General features: G+C 54.1%; 5 protein-coding genes across 7 annotated transcripts; 3 read left to right on the top strand and 2 right to left on the bottom strand.

Annotated features, from left to right (window-relative positions):
- Positions 1-996: 996 nt before the first annotated feature.
- Positions 997-4,175, top strand: si:ch73-352p4.8 (cystine/glutamate transporter). Its single transcript, XM_052055821.1, has 12 exons — positions 997-1,518; positions 1,605-1,731; positions 1,818-1,933; positions 2,007-2,132; positions 2,204-2,303; positions 2,371-2,415; positions 2,481-2,604; positions 2,689-2,792; positions 2,910-3,006; positions 3,080-3,229; positions 3,296-3,473; positions 4,012-4,175. The coding sequence occupies exons 1-12, from the start codon at positions 1,002-1,004 to the stop codon at positions 4,074-4,076; spliced, it is 1,749 nt and encodes a 582-aa protein (XP_051911781.1). The 5' UTR covers positions 997-1,001; the 3' UTR covers positions 4,077-4,175.
- foxm1 (forkhead box M1) lies at positions 4,142-11,217 on the bottom strand. 3 transcript variants are annotated; one of them, XM_052055818.1, is made up of 10 exons: positions 10,915-11,217; positions 7,690-7,743; positions 6,695-7,133; positions 6,403-6,599; positions 6,069-6,254; positions 5,848-5,976; positions 5,684-5,743; positions 5,450-5,492; positions 5,203-5,378; positions 4,142-5,120 (listed from the first exon to the last, which is right to left on the bottom strand). In XM_052055818.1, exons 3-10 carry the CDS (start codon positions 7,095-7,097, stop codon positions 4,494-4,496), a joined length of 1,821 nt encoding a protein of 606 aa, XP_051911778.1. In that variant the 5' UTR covers positions 7,098-7,133; positions 7,690-7,743; positions 10,915-11,217; the 3' UTR covers positions 4,142-4,493. The 3 variants fall into 3 exon arrangements, with proteins under 3 accessions (XP_051911778.1, XP_051911780.1, XP_051911779.1); XM_052055820.1 differs by having other exon boundaries at positions 5,203-5,367; XM_052055819.1 differs by having other exon boundaries at positions 5,450-5,489.
- On the top strand, positions 7,954-10,654 carry rhno1 (RAD9-HUS1-RAD1 interacting nuclear orphan 1). Its single transcript, XM_052055824.1, has 3 exons — positions 7,954-8,364; positions 8,502-8,683; positions 8,753-10,654. The coding sequence occupies exons 2-3, from the start codon at positions 8,525-8,527 to the stop codon at positions 9,362-9,364; spliced, it is 771 nt and encodes a 256-aa protein (XP_051911784.1). The 5' UTR covers positions 7,954-8,364; positions 8,502-8,524; the 3' UTR covers positions 9,365-10,654.
- A 3-nt stretch (positions 11,218-11,220) lies between the features above and the next one.
- Positions 11,221-14,749, top strand: tulp3 (TUB like protein 3). Its single transcript, XM_052055823.1, has 12 exons — positions 11,221-11,629; positions 11,848-11,894; positions 12,042-12,091; positions 12,168-12,330; positions 12,395-12,625; positions 12,695-12,831; positions 12,921-13,115; positions 13,185-13,297; positions 13,370-13,484; positions 13,558-13,656; positions 13,867-14,038; positions 14,117-14,749. The coding sequence occupies exons 1-12, from the start codon at positions 11,589-11,591 to the stop codon at positions 14,248-14,250; spliced, it is 1,497 nt and encodes a 498-aa protein (XP_051911783.1). The 5' UTR covers positions 11,221-11,588; the 3' UTR covers positions 14,251-14,749.
- A 20-nt stretch (positions 14,750-14,769) lies between these two features.
- On the bottom strand, positions 14,770-16,837 carry LOC127593989 (protein mono-ADP-ribosyltransferase TIPARP-like). The gene is made up of 5 exons (XM_052055801.1): positions 16,322-16,837; positions 16,055-16,226; positions 15,745-15,932; positions 15,405-15,665; positions 14,770-15,274 (listed from the first exon to the last, which is right to left on the bottom strand). Exons 1-5 carry the CDS (start codon positions 16,819-16,821, stop codon positions 14,839-14,841), a joined length of 1,557 nt encoding a protein of 518 aa, XP_051911761.1. The 5' UTR covers positions 16,822-16,837; the 3' UTR covers positions 14,770-14,838.
- Between the last annotated feature and the right edge of the window lie 755 nt (positions 16,838-17,592).

Below are 17,592 nucleotides of genomic sequence, written 5' to 3'. Positions count from 1 at the left end.
TATTTTTAATGTAATTGTAGAAAAAATCATTGAAAAAAAACATTGTGATGGGAAGGGGTTGAATGTAAAAAAAAAGGTATTTATCAATAACACATTGAAAAGACTGAAAGTGCAAACAAATCGATGAAGATGAAGTTTGAGGTCAAGCTCCCAAAACTCCTCTTCGTCTTTTTCCCGCATGTCGTCAGCATCATCAATAATTCAGAGTGGCGAGCAGCAGAGGACACGCCGGCCGTAAAAGCACGGCAGACAATTCCTCCCTCCCTCGGCCCTTCCTTCCTTCTTTGCTTCCTGTCGCGTTGTCTGCGATGTTGGAATGAGTCATCCAACTCACGAATTCTTGATTTGATCTGAAAGAAGACGGAAGTTCCGACTCATTATTGCACAGGTGAGATCGATCGAGATTTTAAGAGACGAAATAATGACAATGAAAGGTCACTTTCAAGGAGTAAAGCCACATTGAAATATTTCCATTTGCGAAAAAAATGTGCAAAGACGCGCCATGTTTTTCTTCTTCTGTATCTTGCATGTCGAATAGCTCTTGAAATCATCCAAGGCCATCCGAGCGCTGCTCTCCAATGGCGGCGCGGAGGGTGATGGAGGAGGCGTATCCAAGCAACGAGAAGCGGGGCCGAGTCGTTTTGGTCACAGTGACGCCATGCGGACCGGAACCGGGTCCGGTACACACCCCGCCACCCCTTTTTAAATTCTCAACCATTGCGCAACCTGGAAAAGTTGAAGAAGCAAAGCGAAACAATTGAGATGAAGGAATTCCAAAAGAGCGAATGAAGCGGTGAAACGTGAGCTTACGCTGCCCTCTTGTGGCGAGAAAAGAAAGTGACGCAGCCATCCTCGGCGGACAAAAACCGAAAAGACCGAAACTTTGCGCGACTTTTGTTGCTTTGAACCACACTCGGCGACGACGAGACCCGTCTTACAGCACGAATGGCCCGTTTTTACACTTTTTGTGAAAGACTTGAGCGTGGAATGCAAGGCCGCGCATGGCGAGTGCCAGCGGGGTCCCTGCCGGACGACTTGTTGTTGTCCCAATTTGTGCAGCTGCCGCCTCCTCCTCCTCCTTTCCGGTGTCGCACACAAAAAGCTTTTTAACGGCCAGTTTGTCTCCGAGGCCCGGGGGAAAGCTCTGGCTCTGGCTTTGTCCTCCTCCCCCCTCGCCCCGACCACCCCGGGGGCTCGGGCGGGAGAGCCAATCGGTGACGGAGGAAGTTCGGAGGCACAGGGAAGGAGACCCGGGGAGGGAATGCGAAAGTTCGCAGGTCTCGACTTGCTTCCCAGCAGAGCGTCGCGTTCAGCTCCGAGTCATGAGGCAGAAGAAGGACGAAGACGAGGCGGTGCACCTGCGGCGAGAGATCGGCCTGGTGCCCGCCGCGTCCTTCATCATCGGCACGGTGGTGGGCAGCGGCATCTTCATCGCCCCCAAAGGGGTTCTGATGAACAGCGGCAGCGTGGGCCTCTCGCTGCTGGTGTGGACGCTTTGCGGGGTGCTTTCCTTGTTCGGTAAGAACACCCCCCGCCCCCCCCCCCCCCCCCCGGTTCCCTTTCCGAGTGCCTCAACGATTTGCGTGCGTTGTGCGCCATGATAGGAGCGCTGTGCTACGCTGAACTGGGGACCACTTTCCCCAAATCGGGGGGCCACTACACTTATCTGCGCGAGACCCTGGGGCCGCTCCCTGCCTTTTTACGCCTGTGGGCGGAGTTCCTCTTCATCAGGTGGGGAGGGGGGTCTTTTTGTGCAAAAATCCCTTCCCTCCGATTCAGGAGTCGGGAATGAGAGTGCGATTTTTTTTTTTTGCCAGGCCGGCCGTGGCTTCCTACGTGTCGCTCGCCTTCGGCCGCTATGTGGTGGAGCCCTTTTTCGCCCCCTGCGAAGCCCCCTCGGCGCTCATCCGACTGGTTAGCCTGCTGGGTGTGAGTAAGTGCCTCCCGCTTCTCCTCCTCCTCCTTTGCCTGGGCTTTTTTCCAAGTGGGGGCTTTTGCGGCCGCAGCCTTGGTGGTGGCCGTCAACTGCTGGAGCGTGGCCGCCGCCTCCCGCGCCCAAGTCACCCTGACCGTCGTCAAGACCTTCGCCCTGGTCCTCATCATCGTGCCCGGCGTCATGGCGCTGGCCAATGGTGGGCGGGCGTGCCGAAAGGGAGCACTCGGCTTCCGGCGAGACTTTGAAACGGCTCGTCGCTCTTCTCAGGCAAGACGGAGAACTTCCGCAAGGGCTTCGAGCTGGAGGCCTTGACGCTGGACAGGCTGCCGCTGGCTTTTTACCACGGCCTGTACGCGTACGGAGGATGGTGAGCCACGAACGAGCTGGCGAAGCGCCCTCTGACCTCGGAATGACCCCTGACCTCTTTCCCTCAGGTTTTATCTCAACATGGTGACGGAGGAAATCGTCAACCCAAACAGGTAGCGTGTTTTTTCCCCCCCAGCCGCGTCGTTTTCGGGGGAAGCGTGAGCAAGTGTGCTTTCAGGACCATCCCGCTGGCCGTGCTGGGCTCCATGCTGACGGTGACGGCGCTCTACGTGCTGGTCAACGTGTCCTACTACACGATGATGACGCCCGGCGAGCTGCTGGCGTCCGAAGCCGTGGCCGTGGTCAGTAAGAAAGCGCCGCCGCGTCAATGAAAGGCTCGCTGGCAAAGAGTGACGTTGAGGGCGCGCCCCCCCCCCCCCCCGCAGACGTTCGCCAACCGCGCTCTGCCGGGGGTGTCGGCCGTCATTCCCCTCCTGGTGGCGCTGTCCTGCCTGGGAGCCCTCAACGGCGGCTTCTTTTCCTCGCCCAGGTGGGCCCCCCCCCTTCCTTCTTCTAAGAATCGTGCAGGAAGAGGCGGGTCAAATGGGTCAGCTTGCCTGGCTGTCAAAAAAAATAAAATGGCGGCAACCGTGCGCTTGTGCGTCAGGATGCTGTTTGCGGGTGCCAGAGAGGGTCACTGGCCCCGCATCTTCTCCATGATTCACATCCGGCACCGCACGCCGCTGCCGGCCGTCTTGTTGCTGGTAAGGGTGGGGCGGACGCTTCACGCGGGGCGGCGGGCAATAACGTGCGTCTCCAACCGCCCCCCCCCCCCAGTACCCTTTGGTGGTGGTGATGCTGATCACCGAGGAGATCCAACACCTGATCAGCTTGGCCTCCTTCGCTCGCTGGTTCTTCATCGCCCTGGCGACGCTGGGGATGCTGCTGCACCGCTGGCGCTTCCCGCGGCTGCCTCGACCTTTCAAGGTCGACCTTTCGGAAACGGCGCCGTCGGTCCGCGCGCGGCGCAAAACTCACCGCTCGCCCTCGTAGGTGCCCCTGGCGGTGGCCGTCACCTTCACCGCCGTTTGCTTCTTCATCGTGGGCCTGTCGCTGTACTCGGACCCCTGGAACACGGGACGCAGCTGCGCCTTGACGCTGAGCGGCGTCCCCGTCTACTACGTGGCCGCGCGGCGCTCCCGCCTGCCGCCCAGATGGAGACGCCTGCTCGGTGAGTGGCGCGTTCAGCAACAAAACGCTGAAGACGCTTTCCGCTTTCGACTCGCTTTGAAAGGAAAAACGGTCACGTCAGGTGGGCGGCCATCTTGGCTCAAACGGTCAGCGGTCATGTCAGGTGGGCGGCCATCTTGGCTCAAACGGTCGGCGGTCATGTCAGGTGGGCGGCCATCTTGGCTCAAACGGTCGGCGGTCATGTCAGGTGGGCGGCCATCTTGGCTCAAACGGTCGGCGGTCATGTCAGGTGGGCGGCCATCTTGGCTCAAACGGTCGGCGGTCATGTCAGGTGGGCGGCCATCTTGGCTCAAACGGTCGGCGGTCATGTCAGGAGGGCGGCCATCTTGGCTCAAACGGTCGGCGGTCATGTCAGGAGGGCGGCCATCTTGGCTCAAACGGTCGGGCTGGGATACCTTGAGAGAAAGAGAGAATAGTACAAGTTGGCAATCTGTAAAGCATAAAAAAAAACAAAATGTAGGACGTCATACTTGCAAATGTGATGGGCGGCCATGTTTGTCTGTGACTCTTCTCCTCAGATTACTGCAGCAAGCAGCTCCAGATCCTTCTGGAAGTGGCCCAGCAGGAGGTGAAAACCTACTGAAAGCCATTTCTGTGCTCCCCCCCCATTTTACTAGAGGACACGCGTCGTTTCTTTCCGTGTTCAACCATCCAAACCTTTCAATAAACTTGAGAGGAAACGCATTTGGAGGCACCTCTTCGTTTATTGTGCTTCTCTTGACTCTCGAACGCAAACACAATCCTACCTACCGCTGGTATCGAAACGGCTCATTGCTAAACAGCCCGCACCGCGTTCCCAACCCCCCCAAAACCGAGCAAAATTAAATAAGAAAAGGTGCAAATGGCTATCCAAAGATATGTGTGAGAACAAACAAAAGTGTCAGTGTGGCAGTTCTTGGGAAGAACAAAGAGCGATTACGAGCGCCGTCGAGCAGGCGCATGAATGATGAAAAGGCGACGTTGGAATCCCGGTTGGAATCCGCCCGGCAGCCCGAAGGCGCTACGCGAGCTGCGGGATGAGCTCCGACAGGCTGACGTCGGCCAAGGCCAGGTCGCCCACGTCGTCCAGGCCGAAGCTGAGGTCCACCAGGATCTTACTCAGGCTGTCGTTCAGGGTGTCCAGCACCAGGCCCTCGGCCAGCGCGGGCGGGGGCCCGCCGGCCGGGAGCGGCTCTCCGGGGCGGGCGCTCGGCGAGCCGACCGTGGCGTCGGAGAAGAGGGCCCGGTCCTTGAAGGGGGTTCCGAAGTTGCCGGGCGCGCGGATGGGGCTGAAGTCCAGCAGCGTGCTTTGGCCGCCGCCGGCCGCCGGCTTGCTGGGCGTGGAGGAGGCCAGGCGCCGGCCCGCTTTGACGGGGGTCTTGGAGCTGTGGAGCCACCCGTCCGGGAGCTCCGGCTCGGCGTCCAGGCAGCTGGAGGAGGTGGCGATGCCCGAGTCGCCGTCCGAGTTTTGCGAGTAAACCAGCAGCGGTTCTTCGTGGCGCGTGCGCTCCAGGCGCTGCTTGCGCCTGGAGCCGCCGGCTTGCTCCCTCCGGGCGGCCATCTTGGGGCTCCTGCGCTGGGCCGTCGGGCGCGCCCGCTCCTCCTCCCCCCGCTCCGCTTTTGCCGCCGTTTCGGAAAGCTCGTGTTCCTTCGTGACATGATTTGAAACGCCGTTTGTGAGTTACAAGCAAAACATTTGGCCAGTTGAGATACGGGAAGGTGTTCATTACCTTGGGAGCGGTTCTGCGCCTCTTGGCTTTGCAGAGGCCGCCGGCCGCGCGCCGAGCGGGAAGGCCGACCGCAGCGGTCGAAGGCGCACACGCCATGGCGCCGAGGGGCAGCTGGACGGGAACCGGGTAGGAGGGGGGCGCCCGCGGGAGGAGCCGTTTCAGCGGCTTTGAAGGGCCTCAAAAAGGAAATCAACTCACTCTTTTGTTTTTTTTTTCTTTTAAAATAGCGTTTGCAGATCAAACTCACCAGAGCCACTCGGTGCTTTCTTGGCAACAGCAAGTGTTGGCTGCTATCGTTTATGGATGGGGGGAGGGGGGGGGGAATACCGAAGAGAATTTAAAATGCAATCCCGGTCGGGCCCGTTTCAAAGCTTCTTTGGTATCAGGAGAAAGAAATCGAGCGAATCCCACAAAGGTCAAATCATAAACGGCAAAAGCGCTTTGGAATTTGCTTTTCTCCGAGGGAGGGGGGAAATCTTACTTGATGAGGCGATGTCGGAACAGGTCGGGCGACGGGGGCTGCCACGGGGTTGCATCCGGGCTGCGAGAGGGACAGAAAAGATTTTGTCAAAAAATAAAAATAAATAAAATCAAAGAGCCGACGGCGATGCTGCGGAAAACACAGCGTTGAAACGTGTGTCGGACCGTGTACGCCTTATCCAGCGTGAGCCCTCGATTGGCCTCAGGACGAATGGCCCAGAAGGACACTTTCCCATCGGGTGACATCTTTCGGATGAACATTTTATGCAGGGACAGGTTATGGCGGACGGAATTCTGTATGGGGGGGGGGGGGGGGGGTAAAAGACCAAAACTGCAGCGGACGTCGCGTGAATGACGCAACGGCGCAATGAGGGCGACGGCGGCACCTTCCAGCCCCGCCTGTTCTCGTCCCTGAAGAAGTCAAAGTGTCGCTGGAGCCAAGCGTAGATCTCCTTCAAGGTCAGGAGGCCGTCCCGACTGCTGTTGATGGCAAACTGGATCATGGTCATGTAGGAGAAGGGCGGCTTGATGGACGCGCCGTCCCGGGGGCGGGAAACGGGGGCGGCGCCGGTCTGCGGAAGGCGAGGAACGCACAAAATGGGGATTCTTTGGGAATGATCGCAAGGAAATGAATGGAAACCGGAACTCATTGAACTCGTCCTTTTCCATTACCCGCCCGATACGCAGCCGCTAGCTTGTAACGGAGCGCTGGAAAATCACCTCGGGCAGCGAGCCGCACGCTGCTTCAGGCACAGAATGCAGCGCGCGAGGTTTTCCTTCCAACGCGGCGACCGCGGTCCGGTTCTCCTTATCGGACTTGTTGTCGGCGGGTGCTGGCGGGAAAGCGTCGCACCTTTCCAACCATTGCATGTTGGTGAGGCTGTCGTCGAAAAGGCGGCTGTCGTCGTCCTTTTTCACTGGAACGCAACGGAGGATGCGGCTCGGTTCGGCACAATCATTCACATTTTGACGGCCAAGTGTCTTATTTGTGGTGCAAATATTAAATTCCGACCTTGTTTCACTTCTGTGACTGCCGCGGTCCGAGACTCTTGCTGTCCAACCGCGCTACGCGGACGCAGGGGCTCCTTTGTCGTCTTGTTGGCCAAGCCCGAGTGCAGGCTGCCGCTCTGACCCAGGAGGATAAACTTGTTGGGCCCCTGGGCACCGTGCTCCTTGCCCTTGACCGTCAGCGCCTCGATGACGCTGCGCAGCTCGGCCGTCTTGGGAATGACCACCAACTGCGTGCCGGGGAAGGCGGGGTGATCCAGGACGCGCACGGTGTCCGAGAATGGCTCAGAGGAGGACGAGCGCCCCGGTTGTGCTTGGGACGCGTCCTGACTCACGGGAGGGGCGCTCTGCTGAAAGGGCAGCTTGCGTCTTTTGAGGATCAGGGGTCTCCTTGGGCTTCGTCTCATGATGGAACCGGTTGCACAAAATCTCACGCAGATAAGCTGGAAAAAAGACCATTTATAATCGGTGATTATTTTAACGTATAATTAACCTTCGGGGTGAATTGTTTGTGTGCTATGGGTCTGGATTTGCTTTACATGATTACATACACATTTGTACTTTTCCTTTTATCTACGTCTTGATGTTAACAGACTGTCAAAGGGTCGTTTGTAATGCCGACGGATAAATGTTAAATGCTTTTTTTACTTTATTACGATTGTCTGCATTGCTAAAGCACACTTAGCTCATATTTGATTAAATATGCATCCATTTGTGTCTCAAATCCTGCACCATGTATTCCAGTTCCGTGAAGTACTTGACGTTTGATGCTAATGCTAGTGGCAAGCTAAGTGACGTTTCAACATTTGCCAACATCTGAGCTTAAGATCCGCGGATGTTAGTTTACAGAAGCAATGAAAAAAATATATATAAATTCCACCATGGACGCGAAAAGCAGAATTCTGTCTATCGTTAGAAGGCTGAATGTGAGCAGAAGAGACAGCTCGGCTAACTATGCAATGGAACTCCAACAACGGTTAAACGGGGTCTCGGCCTCACCTTCACATTACGGCGACAGCGGAGTTTCTTAGTGGATTATTCCTTGTCACCGAACTGTAAAAATACATACAAATAATTAGGAACAAACGCGCCTCAGTGTTCTTGACACGAAGCCTCTTTCTACGTTTTCAACAATTAACGTATTTTGAATTTGGGCGCTGCGCGTGAGGCAGTCGTGGTTCCTGTCACGTGGTTTGACAGCCACCCAATGCTGGCGACTTAGGAAATGTGTTAGCCAATCGGATGTGAGATTGGAGGACAACCAAAGAGACATTGTCTCGAAACTGCAGCCGGACCAAAAAGCAGACCAAATACAGCACGACAAAATAACTGATGATACGTCACATTAATCTTACCAAAGCAGCGAAACAAAATATAACGTTTTAGCGATTTAACTTTAAGGTCCCGTTCTTTCTGTAAACAAACGTATATTTGAATGTTGGCGCCTCTCGATGACGTAAATCTGGTCACGTGGTTTGAAAGTCAACCACGACCGGCCGCTCAGGAAAATGTGCTGGCCAATCGGATGTTGAAACTGAGCGTAAAAGGAAGTACCATTGATCAAAACTCCGGCGAACCGCAAAGTTGAGCAAACGAGAGGAAAAAATAACTGCGAAATACACGTTACATTGCATGCAATTAACCACAACGAACCAAAAGAATGCACCTTTTAAGGTGAGTAAACGAACTGAAACACAAGAAAGGTGTCGTCTGTGTAGATCGTGACGTCACCCAAACTGTAATCAAGGCGATGCTAAAATGTCATTTTGAAGTGAACGGCCATTCAAATGAAGACACTTGATTTCCTTCAGGTCTTCGGATAGTTTCTCTTTTGATGCCTCGCAAAAGCTCAAAGACTGCGAAGCCTCCGTTGCTGTTCGCCGAACCGCCCGTATGCGGCGCTAGACTCCTATCCAGTCCTGAAGTCCGGGCTGCTTTGCATCCCAAAGCGTTCTTCCCTGAGGCGCAAGCACGGAGCAACCTCAGCTCCTGGGTAACTTAACATGCATGCATGCATACGTTTTGTGACAAATAGTTATACTTTTTTTTTTTTTTTAATAAGGTAAACCCACAGTTTGACACGTCAACGGAGGCCGCAGCTCCCACGGTGAGACGCGGCCGTCACAGGAGGTGCATCTTGGACAAGAGCACGCGGGACACTTGCAGCCAGGTGTCCAAGAAGACCATCGGCAAGTTCCCCCCGCTGTTGTTCCAGTCTAACGGGCACACTCAACATCACCAGGCGAAGGCGTTTCCCATGAGTCGCAAGCACTCTGGAGGACGTAGCTTGAAAAGTGTGGCATGTCAACAGGATGCACCAAAAAGGCGAATCCTGAAGAATCAGGACAATGGCGCCTCTTGTTTTTCTTCCTCCAATCTGCCAATCGAAGAGGGAACCTCCATCTGGGCGCCACCTAATGTGGACACCCCAAAAGTACCACTACAAGGTGCTTGTGCCTCCTCTTCCACCTCCTTTTCCTCTTCTTGTTCTGCACTTTGGCTCCTCGCCCAGCCATTCACACCCCCACGCTGTCAGCCGCCTGACATGCTGGTACCGGACACGCCCGAACGCTACTACAACCTGAAAGTGACCTGGAGGAGGCGGACGTGGTTGATGGCCATGTTGGAGGAGAGAAAACAGCTGGCGGAATGCAACAAGCTCATCACCAGCTAATACTGACACATGTTAACACTTCTGTTGACGTGTAAGACATCCGTCCCCGATGATTTTCCAGAGCACTCGGCTGAGCTGGAGCCCACCCAAGAAGGGCATTGTCCAATCGCATGGGGAACACGTGGACAGACGAGCATGGACACTCATATGCGCAGAAATTGTACAATTTAGGGTCTTCAAAAAAGCCAAGAGGCTTATTTTGGAATATGGGGAAAAAAGCGCCCTACCTAGAGAAACCACAATCTAACATTTCGCAGTGTGTTTAGTATTTTCTGGAGGGGGTCCCATTTTGACATCATCATGAACTGAGGCAGCCCTGGTTGTGTTCCCTGCATGCATACAATTTTGTCAAACGAATCATGACTTGTGTATGGTAGATGTTTCAGAAATACTTTTGATGTAGTTTCCCTTGTATTATGTTGAATAAAAGCAATTATGGACCACCAACGGTGTCCATTTGATGTTCAAACGATGCATAGCAGTACGCTGCAGAGGCGCGCTTACTCTCAAATCACTTGCAAACGTTTTATGTGTCTCGCGGCGTCAAAACGTACACTTTGTGACTGAGAAAACAAACGCGACGAAAACTCGCGCAGACGAACTACACTCGCCCACTTCCGCAGCAGCAACCAATCACACGCGGCCTAGCTGAGCCATCCGCCAATGTGGGCGCGCCTTGTTAGCGCGTGCGGTAACTAGGGACGGGCTGGCTCCTCGGCGAAAAAACGTCTGCGCGAAGATCTCCCTTAGCAACCGCGGATAAACATGAGTTACTACAGCATCAGGTAAGAAGAAACCACTTTTTTGCTCACCTTTTATGTGTTTCCCGAGCAAGAGGAAAGTCGCCATGGCTACGGCGTACTTTTTGTCACGCGACAAAAGAGGCAAGCGTAACTTTTGAGACGACTTGGGCCAAAGCTACGTGCTAACGGTAAAGAACCAGCTATAACGTCCCGTGGCGATTAAAACTTTCGCGGCCAACGTTTGGGAACTTAAGTGAAGACGACAAGCCCACTACGTAAATGCAAGTGCGTGGTGTCTAACTGTGTTGTTTATTTTTTAACTTAATTTGCCGTGTTGGATATAACGTTGCAAAAGTGTTTTTTTTTTCATGAACGACATTGTACTTAAATGAGTCATGCCAAAGAGGGGGTGGGGGTGTACTAGTTGATGCATGTTTGAGCTCTCGCGCCTGCTGTGTTTAGTTTCCAAGTGCGTTCCTGTGAAGCAGTGTCTCTCACACCCAGACCCGCGCACGCACGCACGCACGTACGCGCACACACACTCTAATATGAACACTGGCCACCCGACTGGGACATTTGTGACAACACCCTTGCTCGCCTATCGTCCAAAGTCAGGGAGAAGCTCCAACCCGGCCACAAAAGACGACAAGTATTGTAGCAAATAGACGGACAAATGTTTAAAACAAAGCCTCCTATGCATCATTTCCCAGGTGCTTTCCGTCCCGTTCTATAATTTGTTTTTAGACCAGGGTAATGGCATCAGCTGTTTTTGTGGTGTGCTTTGACACGATTAAAGCGCGTACATACCAACAAGGTGTTATTACCGCCACTTGTCACCTTTTTTTTCCTTTGCAAATACTCCCGCCGGTGGGAGCCACAAGTCCCCTCGCTCCTCATCAGTTGACTTCCATGTCACTTCAACACCGTCTCTGAGGACCAACACAGAAACGGGTTCTCTTGGGGCTCCTTGCACTGGCGTTAAAGGAGAGGCGTTAGTTAGTTGTTTTGCCCCGGCTGCGTGGCTCATTCGGATGACGTAGAATGACCGCCGAACGCTTCGGCCAGCTGATTCACCACAACCAGTCGGCTTAGCACTGCCATCTGCTGGAGGAAAGTGGAAGTCTCATCTTTGCTTTTTGTAAATATCATGAACATCGAATCTGAACTTGGACTACGGTTTATTGAATCTTGGCATATAAAAAATAATATAAATATTTAAAAAATGCATTGCTGGCATCGCCAGTGGCAGAAAAGTATTCAGGCAGTCCAATTGACTTACCCGGAGAACACGCGCACCTTGAGCGTTTCCTGGTTGAGGTGCGTTGCGTGGATGTCATGGCAACGATACACCCGTCTCCTCCACGCCGCTAAGCCGTTACTCCCCCAAGCGGGACGCAGCGTCTCTCGTTCACTTCCCCACGTAAACGAGCGGGCGTCTCAAAGCGCTCCGAGGCGGGGGGTGAGCGTTGCTTCAAGCCAGGATGGAGTCACAACAGCCCGTCTACAGCCGCTGGTCGTACAGGTTAGAAGCGAGCGTTGCGCCCGCCAGGTTTTGGCTCCTTTTCATTTTGGGAGATCAGCGGCAGGGAGGTGTATTTTTAAGTGTGGTTTTATTGTTCTTAACGTCCATAAAAGTGGGTTCAAACTTGGCGACAACAGGAAAATGCAACAGTTGAGAACCACTGCGTTCAACTCTCTTCTTCTCTTCCTTCAACAAATTGACATCCTCCCCCCCGCAAGACCCTCCAGCTCTGCCAGCTTCATGTCCAGTTCAACAACAACAACAACAACAAGGTACGTGTGACACCCCCCCCCCCTCCAACCTCCCCCGACCCACTCTCTGTCACCAACACCTGCTCTTCTGTGGCTCAAAGTGGATGTCGAAATCCTTTCAAGATGTCACAAAAGTTCTCCGTTTCCTTGCCATCCCTGCAGCGGATTTGAAGAGCATAGCAGCATCATGCAGCAGAAGCTGGAAAAACAGGTAAGGCGGCGAGGCCAAGGTGGTGCGTCACGAATGACTTCAGTTGAAGTCGGTCCTCTTTCTTGGTCCATCGCAGAGGTCGTTGCTGGAGCAGAAGCAGCGGCGGAAACGGCAGGAAACGCTGATGGTGCAGCCCAACACGGAGGCGTGGCCCCGGCGGAACCGCACGCGCCACGGCGACGAGCAAGCCCCGCTGGTGGAGTCGCATCTCGGCCACGCCAACGAAATCACCGGGGACGGTGAGAGCAGCCCCCCCCCCGCCCTCCACCCCCCCAGATTGTAACCAACATCTCTTCCCTGTAGGTATTAATGGCCCGGCAGCCTTTCTGGGATCCAAAACGCCCCAAAAAGGAAATAAAATCCAAATCACGTCCGTCAACCACTCCCAGGGCCAAGCGAAGACGACTCAATCCCCACTGCGGGCCCGGCCTCCGCCGCCTCCCTCTCCGGCCGCCGGGGACAGCGAGAAGGCCATCGACACGGAGACGCCGCAGCATCCCAAGACGGACATCCACGAACTTCTGCGGAAACAAGGTGACGAGACGAGACGAGACTCTGGAGCTTTTTCACGACTTCTAAGTTGCTCACAATGTCCTTGGCCAGGCCTGTCCGGCAGCATGAACTTTGATGAATCCAGCGACGACGACGACGACGACGACGACGATGACGAGCGGCCGCAATCGCCGACGCCCAGCGCGCAAACCACCAGGCCCGCCTCGGCCAGCAGCGCCAAGGACCCGGTGAGCGCTCTCCTCCGCGGCGACGACGCCGGCCATCTCTCCTGCTTGCTCATCGTCTCACGGGCGTCGTGCCGCCGACTCTCCGCCAGGAGGCGCTCACCGGCGGCTCGCCGTCCTCCAGAAGCTCGCCTCTTTTAGAGGTGTCCAACTTGGATGAGTTTGTGCTGCTTCCGGCTCCACGCGGCGCCACGGTCAAATGCCGAATCACCCGCGACAAGAAGGGCATGGACCGCGGCCTCTACCCGACGTACTACATGCACATGGAGAAGGAGGATGGCAAGAAGGTGGAGCCCCGCTCGCTTGCGTTCCAAGTCGTACTCGCTCCACCCCCACTTCTTTGTTTTCCTCCTCAGGTGTTCTTGTTGGCGGGGAGGAAGCGAAAGAAGAGCAAGACGTCAAACTACCTCATTTCGGTGGATCCGACCGATCTCTCGCGAGAAGGCGAGAGCTTCATCGGCAAGCTGAGGTAAAAAGCAAAAGAGAGATAACGGCGCATTCGGCGAGGTCGCGGGTTGTGACGGATGTTCCCGCCCGCCAGGTCCAACCTCATGGGCACCAAATTCACCGTGTACAACAACGGCGCCAACCCCTGCAAGAACATGGCCGCCACGGAGGACGGCAGCACTCGACAGGAGCTGGCCGCCGTCTGCTATGTGAGGGAGGCGCCGAGACCCCCCGCCGCCCGACATCAAACGGCTCCGGTCCCTCATTGGTTGTTCTCTCCAGGAAACCAACGTCCTGGGATTCAAGGGACCGCGCAAGATGACGGTCATCATCCCGGGCATGAATGCCAACTTTGAGCGAGTGCCCGTCAGCCCCCACAACGTGAGTCACCGACCAAAGGCCGTCGGGGTCCCGGTTGCCACGCAAAGGACTTGCCAAAACCACAACGGGGACCACCCGCGGTCACCTCGACCCGGACCCGCGGCGACCGCATCCGTGACAGTTTGTCTCCGCTGCGGAGCACCTCTGGGAGCGCTACCTCGCCAACTGTCTTTTTCTCTCCTCGTCTTTTTCTTTCCCGTCGCTTGTCAGGAGCAGGAGAGCCTGCTGAGCCGCTGGCAGAGCCACTCCCTGGACAACCTGATCGAGCTTCACAACAAGGCGCCCGTGTGGAACGACGACACGCAGTCCTACGTGCTCAACTTCCACGGACGCGTCACTCAGGCCTCCATCAAGAACTTTCAGATAGTCCACGACAATGACCGTAAGTGTGCGTCAAGACACCCCCCCCCCATTGGCCTCCGCGCGATGACCGACCCCCGTCTTCTCATGCGCACATCAGCCGACTACATCGTGATGCAGTTTGGCCGAGTGGCTGAGGACATCTTCACGCTGGACTACAACTACCCCATGTGCGCCCTGCAAGCCTTCGCCATCGGCCTGTCCAGCTTCGACAGCAAGCTGGCGTGCGAATGAACGGGAGGCCGCCGGTAAACTTTTGTGAAGATTCCGGTCGGACGCCGTCCGAATCAAATCGGGCCGTCCTGCGGCGCCATCCTCAGGACGTACGGCCTCATTACGACTCCTATTATCGTTTTGTCCTGGATGACGAGCGCATTATTCTTCTGGTTATTGTGTTTCTGTGAATAGCTTTTACCGTGTGACTTGTTGGCACACTTGCAAAATTGCACAGATTATAAGTACTGTTTAAAAAAAAAAAAAAAAACAAGTCACTAGGATATCATAAATTGCAATCAAACGGTGCATCAATTTGAGCAACAGCTTCTTTAATAACGACACGCTTTCAACAACACTGTTTTGAACTAAAGTGCAATGCCGTTTGTAAGGTTAAATCAGATTGAGAGGGAAGACTTTTGAACACGCCGACAGTGGCACTTGGGGAACCCCTCTAATACTTTTGACAACAACTGGTCACAATTTGTTACCCAAATAAAACGTTTGAACTCAAAGGGAACTCACAGTTGTTGTTTTTTTTTTTAAACCTCTCCATGATTTTCAAACCGTCTTAAGAGAACGCAACACTCACAGAGATTTGACGGCCCCTCAGATCTCGATGACGCCATCCAGCTCTTTGTACTTGATCAGGTAGTACGGGTAACACTGGCAGCTGTCGAACACGGCAAAATCTTTGGGATCGTCCACGGAGTCGACGCAGGCGTCGTAGAAGCCGCGCCCCGTGTTGCAACAGGGCGGGCGCCGGTAGTGGGAATGCCCGCGGGTCACCTTCCCCACCAGGACTTTGGCCAGGAAGGTGTGGCGCAAGCTATAGGATATCTCGTCGGTGTAATCGTGGGCCACGCTGGCCGAGGTGGCGAAGTAGCAGCCGAAACCCAGGCGCTTTCCGTTGATCCCCGCCACGCGCGGGTCAAAGTTGTTGCGACAGATGTGCCCGGCTGCATCTTGGTCGGTCCCGTGGAAAAGGTGACGCTCCAGAAGCTCGTTGGAGCCGGCGTGCTTCTTCTGCATGTACGCCTTTTGCCTAGCGAGAGACCCGTTTGCAGTTTGTGAACAGAGCTGACGAAATTAGGAGGGGCGCACAAAAAAAAAATGAAATAAAATCTTCAAAGCCACACACATTGTAGGGACAGGTCCATCGCGTGTCCCCTTACCTTTGGTACTTGTCCCAATGAAGGAAGTTCTGGACCTGCTGGATGGCGACGATCTCCACCTTGCTCTCAGACAGGCTCTTGTAGAAGAATTTTTGGACCGTCAGGAAGGCTCGCGTGCCGATTGGAACGTCGACCACATCGGAGTCCTGCTCCGAGGCCAGACACCAGACGGGGGGGTACCATGTGGCAAAGTCCTCCAAAGGGTCTACGTTGAAGTTGGGTTGGTAAGGATACTGGACGGGCAACGTGGGGACCCGTGTCCTAAGTCGGGAGAGATGGGAGCAAAGTCCATCATGGCAAAAACAGGAAACGCAAAACTTGATGGGACGGGGTTACCCACTTGAGGTGAGGGAATAGGGACTCGGGCGGGCGGTATACTGGTCGACAGCGGATGTCGCCACTCAAGCCAGAGTCTAAGTTGGTCTGCGTCATGGTAGTGAAGTCCACCCTGTACTCTTGCAAGCGCACCGTGATGCAGCACTCCACCTCCTTGATGGCCATCTTCTCCAGGAGCAGTGCGGACACCCCCTGAAAACAGCACCAGCGTATGTCTCGGTCAAACGGAAATGGCGAAGGGGCTACCGACGCGTACGTTCGAGGAACCGTGTCACCCCGGAAGGAAGTGCTCGAAAACGGAGGTTGACGGGGACCTTCGGGTACTCCTCCCATCCGTTGTTGCTCCTCCACCAGTAGACGGACCATTCGCAAGGGAAGTGCGGATTCTGGAGCCGACTGTCCGAGTTGCTCAGTCGCCTGGCGCCGCTGTACTTGAAAGTGTCGAGTATCTGCATGTCATCCAGGCTCAGTGTGAAGACGGCATCCCTGCGGAGGAACATCGCAGCTCTCAGAGGAGTTCTGACTTGGCTTAAGCAATGGCTCTGCCACAACAGACGTTTGGCGGGCTACAATTTGCTCACCCTTCCTTGAGCGTGACCTTCTCATGTTTCACGTTGCAGTACATGCGCTCCAGAAGCAGCTGCGCGCTGGGCTTGACGTCCACCCAGCGTCGCGACTCGACGCTATACAGTTGCCAGTGGAAGGGCAGCGGTGTGTGGTGCATCTTGCACGTGGTCGCCAGCGGGCATGACCCCAGCAGGAACTTATCGCAGATATCCACCTCGTCAGAACTCCAGGTAAAAAACAAAGGGTAGGGAACGGGGGCCGGGGGCCGAACGATGGTCGGCGGAGGTGGGGGCCGAGGGGCGGTCAGCAGGCATGAGTTGCTGGCGCTGAACCGGCTCGGGGATGTCCAGGGGTACCTGGGAGTGAGGTGAGCGCTGAGGCGGTAGGGCGTCACCGTCCAGGTGACATTCACCTGGCAGGGCAGGAGGTGGCCGCTGCTCACCGGGACTTCCAGGAGGATAAACCTCACAGGGGCGCCATCTTGGGATGAGTCAGAATTGAGCTGCCTCTTCATTCCTGACAAAGTAAGACCTTGTTTGATCCGGTGGTTCTCAAGCCTTTGGAAGAATTTTTCCAAATTTCGATTTAATTGTAAAAATGTTTTTTTGAAAAACAAAAGATATTTTTTTTCATGACTGGTCAAGCTGTATTTTTGGAATTGTTCATGTGACTTTTTTCCTTGGTTAAAAGGTTAACTTTAATATAAAAAACTATAACTATGCCGTGAAACTTTATTCTTGTAACTTTAGAACTTTTTCGAATAGTTTTTTCTTTGAAACATGCCAATTTATCAGCATAAAAAAAGTTCCTATGGTACATTCACAACGTGATTGCGCAGCTCCCTCTAGCGGTACGCTATGAATTCACTGCACAGTTTTGTACCGCTAACTTGAATGGTGAATTTCAACACATTTACGTGTAATTTTTAAGAACTGCTTATTTAGGGACAAATTAATTATTGGACATTTCTGACAATAAAAGTATATTTTGTGCACAGTTTTGTATTTTATTATCATTTCGCACAGCGTTACTGTTTCAACTGTGGATAGTGCTAACATTTACTTCTTCAGAATAAAACCTCACTTTTTATTTAATATACTGTATGTACATATAGTCATGGCTCAGCGCTTCCATTTGTATTGCTATCGAAGATATGCTATTTGCTATGAAGATAATAGTATTTTTAAGTGGTACTTGGTGTTCCACGTTTGAGAATCCATGCTATTTAATTAGCATTAGCATTATGGAGGGACTTGTGAAAAAAAAAAAGACCTTCCTAAAAAGT

Source organism: Hippocampus zosterae, chromosome 21, assembly GCF_025434085.1.
Source record: "Hippocampus zosterae strain Florida chromosome 21, ASM2543408v3, whole genome shotgun sequence".
Lineage (NCBI taxonomy): Eukaryota > Metazoa > Chordata > Actinopteri > Syngnathiformes > Syngnathidae > Hippocampus > Hippocampus zosterae.
Note: the sequence above shows the minus strand (reverse complement) of the source record. Positions and strands in the feature narration are given on the sequence as shown.